Source organism: Nannobrachium achirus (assembly GCF_963921795.1).
Source record: "Nannobrachium achirus genome assembly, chromosome: 17".
NCBI lineage: Eukaryota > Metazoa > Chordata > Actinopteri > Myctophiformes > Myctophidae > Nannobrachium > Nannobrachium achirus.
The window spans coordinates 11280423-11287267 of NC_137824.1; the positions used below are offsets into that span (position 1 = coordinate 11280423).

General features: G+C 42.8%; 1 protein-coding gene across 1 annotated transcript; it reads left to right on the forward strand.

Moving 5' to 3' along the window:
- Nucleotides 1-1449: 1449 nt before the first annotated feature.
- Nucleotides 1450-6321, forward strand: LOC308302011 (uncharacterized protein). Its single transcript, XM_080746166.1, has 6 exons — nucleotides 1450-1565; nucleotides 2161-2238; nucleotides 3506-3656; nucleotides 4251-4425; nucleotides 4740-4873; nucleotides 5683-6321. The coding sequence occupies exons 3-5, from the start codon at nucleotides 3584-3586 to the stop codon at nucleotides 4804-4806; spliced, it is 315 nt and encodes a 104-aa protein (XP_080602292.1). The 5' UTR covers nucleotides 1450-1565; nucleotides 2161-2238; nucleotides 3506-3583; the 3' UTR covers nucleotides 4807-4873; nucleotides 5683-6321.
- Nucleotides 6322-6845: the final 524 nt, after the last annotated feature.

Below are 6845 nucleotides of genomic sequence, written 5' to 3' on the forward strand. Positions count from 1 at the left end.
AGGGGCGGGCCATTTTTTGAAATTCTTCAGCAGGTGATTGGATGTGGCCGTCTCTCTGTCACAGTCTGGGAGTGCCAACTCCAACCACTCATATTGGCCTGTCTGCATCCACGTGGTCTGCAATCAGACTCTATTGGCTCAGAGCCGCTCAGAGCCCGCCCGTAGCTGCCGCTGATTGGTCCGGCCCGGGGCTTTACGAGCGTTATCAACTCCCACCGAGAGATCTCAGATGGTAAGTCAGGTAATGACGATCATTATGTTGGTGTGCCCATGGATTCTTGGGACGTAAAAAGTGTGCCCATGCAGAAAAAAGGTTGAGAAACACTGTTGTAGATAGTCATTAGAGAAAAGAAAAGATGAGTGTTAAAATGTTTTCATTTACTTATTTCTACTGTTTTTGTGATTTTGTTAACGATTTTGATTTGCATGCATGACACAATAAGCCCATTTCCAAGATGCACCGCAATCTTTCATCGGCAGATGGGGGCTGGTGTAAATAGTAACAAAGAAATTGACGGCTTATTTTGTACACATGCCCCCACCCACTGAAATCAAAATACTAAAATGGATAAAACGATAAAATGCAGTAAATGAAAACATTTTAACAATTATCTTTTCTTTTCTCTAATTACAATCTAAAATATGAACCCTTGTTGTAAAAAACTAAAGTTGCCCCTTAAATAACTAAGACTATAAAGAGACACAGCTGTCCCTATAGACTGTGCCATAGAGAGAGAGAGAGAGAGAGAGAGAGAGAGAGAGACTGAGAGAGAGAGAGAGAGAGAGAGAGAGAGAGAGAGAGAGATGAGAGAGAGAGAGAAGCGTCTCGTTGCACTCAGGCAGAAGCCTCTCATCACTTGGTAGTATTTTTTACTGAGCTGTCATAAACTACGACGTCGCACAAAAGCATCACAAAATAGCAGATCTAACAGCCAGGCCCGGATTGACAGTAGGGAACGGGGGGACGAATCCCCCTGGCCTGGTGAGCAAATGTGGCCTGGGTGGGTGTATATGATTCCCTCTCAGATTTTGGGTCCCACTCCGGCCCTACCACTCAGTCCAAACAATCATAACAGCTAGTTAATAGGCCTAGATAAAATATATCATGTCATGTGCTGCTGCTACTTCACTCTCAAAAGGCCTGGGTAGTTCTGCCTACCCAAATCCTTGGTTATGCTAGTTGGGCAATTTTATTGGGTTATATTTACTTTAAATGGGCTATTTCATAACCCAACTCTCAAGGTTGTCTTGTTGGGTCTGGGGTTATTCAGTATTGGGTTTAATTTTCTATGGAATATTCCTGGGTAAAATTGGACAACCCAACAAATATGGTAAAACTTGAACTTTGCACATGCGCATTGTGCAGCCCGGGTTTTCCGATGAGGAGTTATTTTTGAGGGAGCAGAGTCTTCAGACACTCGTGAAAAATGTGAAATAAAGGATTATTATATTTCTCTCGCGCGTGGAGCAGCAGCACGGACAACACACTCACTCCGCTCCAGCCTACGACAGCCGGCAGAGAACGTTGGACGGACTTATTTCCTCTTTTTTCCCCCACAAACAAGGTTTGTTACACATTCACGATGGCTTTGTTGTCATATAGTTGAATTGATATTTTATAAACTTAATACTGTTGTCAGCTCGTGAATAACTGTTGTGTGCTGGGTTATGCCCGGGAATCAGAGAGAGTAATGTAAAAAGCAAAACAATGCAAAGTGGACGGAGCCTATCATGCTACTGTATATGTGGCTGCAAAGCTAGCCTAAGTAGATAGCTGCTTGCACTGTAGCTTTAGCTATACTGAAACGAACGCTCCTTAACCTAAGCTGGTTAAACCAGCTCAGGGTAAGGAGCGTTCGTTTCATTGTCCAAACCGCGTTTTTCCACGGCAGCTAGCTACGGTTGCTAACGCCAGTCCATTGGTCCATTGTATTGGAGAGTGGAGACTGCTAGCCTAGCATGCCAGCTGCTAGCCCAAAGTAGCACGCTACGGTCGCTGTATACAGTAGCAACTTTGAGTTTCTGGGAAGTTTAGTTGTGTGTTGAATTTGACGACATTGTAAGTCGCCAACCAACTACCAAGGGGCACATTTGAAAGTTAACGTTGGGCCCAATACAGTTAAAAGACGCCTGAAAGACCTGTCTTTGTTTATGTTTCAGCTTGGTTGAGAATGGACGATTTTGTAGCATCAAAGCTGACCGAGTGGCAGCTCCCTGGGCTTATCGAACGATTCAGAGGTAAGCAAATTAATCAAACATGCCTTCAGTTTATGGATATAATGTGTTGTTTTGGTAGCGTCTAGACTCTAGACCAGGGGTTCTCAAAGTGGATTCCAGGGGCTCTGTGGGTTCCTGTAGAGGGGTCTAAATTGACCCTTACAAGTTTGTAACTCTGACAGTGTACAAATGTAACCAAATGGACCCTAGCGGGTGCATTTGGTTCAATTTTCACACTGTCAGAATCAAGTGGAGAGCTTGGAATTAAAAAGATTGAGAACCCCGGGTCTAGACTGTTTGTTTTGTATCCCTCACTCCGTGGAAACTTGGAGATTGTCACATTTCTAAGCTAACAACATAATAACTTGATGTCAGTCATTCGGTAGCATAAATATAAACACTTTGTATTTGTTGCTAATAGTTTTTATAGTGTAAATCTATCTATTCTGTTGATAAAAAATAGTACATAGGACCACAGTGGAAACAAGACCTTTGTCTTTCTGTACCACAAGCTGTTTTGAGCACAGAGTGCCCTGCTATGAGCTTGCAGATCTGCTATTTTGACAAATCATAAAATGTGCCTGGTATATGCCCTTGCCTAGGAAATAAATGAGGCTCCATTGTACTTTGCTCCCAGTGCTTCAGTAGGCCTACTTAACATTAAGTGATTCACTTCTCTTAACGTTTTGAACTGGTAGATCTGCTGTTTTTAGAATTTTGTAAAAGTACATTTAATTGTCAAATCAGGTGCCATGATGCAGTAAAAGGATTGAAAGTACACAGTATACAGTTAGACGGGGTATAGCATTGTGACACATTGTGACACATGTTATGGCAGCGATATTTTGCAGTAATTTTGGTAACAATGGCAACATTTTCCCTTGACTCCTTTTTGCCGCCTCAGTCAACATTAAATTAGAGCGCTTGTTTTATACCGACCAAACGGCAACAAAGGCACACGTCTCAGCCAGCCTTGAGCCAGGTAGTTTGACCTAGGACTAGGTAGTGTGACCTAGGTGGTGTGCAGCTAGGTAGTGTGACCTTTTAGACGGCATGTTTGGTAGTTATGCATTTTAGTTAGTATGTTAGGTAAGTGATGAGTCTTAGATGTGTCTTAGCATTTCAGGTAGTGATGTTAGTCTCTAGGATTACCTAATGGCCTATGCATTTCTTGTTTGTTACTTGTATGCTTATTGTAAGGCGCTCTGGATTAAGTGTGTCTGCTACATACCTAAATTGTAAAGTCTGCTCGAGGGCTGATGTGGGGATTATTTTAATGTTTTCTCAGGACAGATGGTTTTCCAAGGGGCAAGTCGGCAGACCAGCAACAGGGTTCCTGGAAGAAAGACTCAGGAACGTCCGGAAGATGTTGAGGCGCTCATCTGGGCGTGGGCCACAGAGGGAGCAGGAGCCTGTGCACAACAGACTAGTCATGCCAGGTAATGCAATGTCCCAGGTGTTGCCTGGTATATTGTTGCAAAGCTGTCGGATTATGAGAAACAAAGTGTTATCTATGGCATGCTTGGGCAATCGGAGGCCACAAGGAGCCCCTAACTTCATTTAATGTGGCCTGCATTTTAATATTGGAATACTATATTGGGGATTTCAGCCTTTATTACAAAACATTACCTGCTATAATTAATCCATCGTCAAAGTTACCCACTGCTCTATGCCATCACATTTGTTACGTGGCCTCTAATGGGGTCGCATTGTCTGATGTAAAATGGTAAATAGTGCATTTTTATAGTGGCTTTATCCAAGGCACTTCACAGAGATAGTGCATCACATTCACCCATTCATACACACACAGACAGAGGAAACCATGCAAGGCACCAACCTGCCCACCGGGAGCAATTAGGGGTTCAGTGTCTTGCTCAAGGACACTTCGACAGTAACTCTGGGAGATCCCGGGATTGAACGGACAACCTCATGGTTCCCATTCTGCCAATTTGCCTGCCACTCTACCCCTGAGCCACTGCCGCCACCCCCCATGTGTCAAAAATCTTAACAGTGTAATCTTTTGTGTCTTACAGAAAGCACCATCACCAGAGATAGAGCTGTGCAGTTGGCTGAATGGCTGAAAAACAACACACAGCCCCTCGCCCAGGTGGAGGCTTATATGCGGGAGACGTGCCAGTACAGGGCAGGATGGATCGTCGAGACAACAATTCCCAAAGTCCTGGAAGAGTTCCCCAGGCTCCAGGAATGGTATGTCAAATCTCAAGTCCCCTAGAGCAGTGGTTCTCAGTGGTGTATGTTATGTGTTGGTGTTCTGGTAGCCAGTTGAGTTGATTGGTGTCATGTATTCTCTGGAGTGGGAGTGACTGAGTAACCTGGGTGTTTGAGTTCTGATCATATTGTATTTTCTTGGAGAACAATTAAGCCAATACAAGATTGGAGTGGCACAGGGCGATGTGGTTCACAGCGACAGATGGGGACATGAAGAGAGTTCCTTCGTTATCGATCTGAAAATAGCATATATACTGTATGGCATTAAACATACTGTAACTGTGCTCCTGCAGGTTCCACGGCCAGAGGAGAATTTGCTCTGACGCTGCTGCCCTACCTGCTTCCTCCTCCCATCCATAAAGAGGGCAGAAGAACCATCCGTACAACAGTGCACGAGTCCCTGAAGTCGTTCATCGACATTAAGCCTGTAAGTAATTTATCTTAGAGATTACATATAAATTCATAGTGAGATGACTCCACTGGAGTATTTTTAAGTCTTCAACACTCCACTACTACAACAGTGGTTCTCAAACCTTTTCATGTCAAGGACCCGCAAATTGACACTTATTGGTCCATGGACCCCCTTTTGAAAACATACACCCACAAAAGATGAGTCACCGCCTATTTGACATGTATTAATAATACATAATCGTGATTATCTCAAATAATTTTTTTGCATAAAATCTGTGTGTGACAGAGTTCGGGAAGACTCCAAATTTCAAAGTTTGAAAACCCCCGAAGCTTATTTGATAGCAGAATGTAGTGAAGGAAAATAAAAGTCTTATTTTGTCTCCAGAAATTCCTAATTGTGACAGCCCTAGCTGTAATGGCTGTCTCATTATCTATCATCTATTTTGGAATAGGCAGTAGGTCTTGGTGCATTATTGTTGGTCCCTTGGTTTTCACTTGTCTTGCCAATAGACAGGAGCACCCATTTGGGCTCTATGATTGCTTACTCAGCCTGACTCGTCTTACATATACACTTCAGTATGTTGCATAGCTCCAGCACCCAGCCTACATGGTACATATGTGCTACATGTATGTGTCTCGCCAAACCTTTTAGCCTCCTTGTTCTACTTAAGGATATGGACTGCCATTTAATGGCATTTTTATCTGTGGGACCCACAATTTAATAGTAAAATCCATGTTTTAACTCTGGGAGTGTACAAACCTCTGCACTAGCAGAAATACTTACAGTATGTCTTTTTTCTTTCCTTATTTTCTTTTTCATTATAGGTGGGGACAAACATGGTTGAATATTTGGAGCAAGCCAGGTCCAAGGCACACCCGTTCGTGCTACTCTTGGGTGATGGGATAGTCGTCTCTCAGGCTTTTGCTGTCATCCTGGGCAAGGACATTCAGAGTGAGACAGCTCTGGCAGCAGTGGATACCTGCTTCAAGGCATACTATGTCTTCGACACAAAATATCCGCACCAGTGCAAGCCGACCTGGGAATTTTTCCAGCGGGTAGTCTTTGATTTTGACGGAACAGTTACGCCTTCAGTGAACTTTCTCAAAACTCACAATACTTGCGTGCAGTGAGATTGACCAGTCCAGTGTCCTATCTGTAGCTCGTTTACCCCACAGCGAGTATATTTTTTTTAATTTTTGTTATCCCTTTTTCCTGTTATATTGTGATGTTGAACTCGTTTTCATGCTTATACCCCTCAGTTTGGGTACTACAGTACTTACTGTATGTCTTTTATATCTTTTAGGATTTGAAGATGTTTTTGTAATTGGCCTCAGTCGTTTTCATGCTTATACCCCTCAGGGTGGGTACTGCTGTAGGTCTTTTATATATTTTAGGATTTGAAGACGTTTTTGTAATTGGCCTCAGTCGTGAATGTGTTTTAAAAATGTAGATTTGAAGATTGTTCTCCATTTCAAAATGTAGCTGTTTTACGCCCGAACATACACACCATGGAGTTGAGCACCATGGGGCTAAAAGGCAGGGCAAGTTCTTGATGTATGCTGCTAAGCTGTGAGCCCTCGCATGAGTGCACCTATGGAAGGTTGGTGTTTGGGGAATTTGTACTTGAACGCTGTTCTCAGTGTTTACTCTTGAACACTATTGAACTTTTTCCTAATATCGCACAGGCTTAGTGTCAATACCGCGGTATCGATATTGCAGCAGTATATAGTTTTAATGTTTGTTTTCCTGCTTTGCTCTCTAGATAGTTACATCCTAATCAACTGTTGAAGCACAGCTTCAACAGTTCCAGTGTGTGTTAACCAATTAAGTGCAGAGAGAGAGAAGTGAGGTGCAACTACTGTATTAGACTACAGTGGTACAGTGTAGTGCTCTTGATTAAATGGTTGCTTTGCTGCTTTAAAAATAAGATTTGAATGTTTTGGGATGTCATGTTTTAAAATGATGAATTAAATAAATGTTTTATATT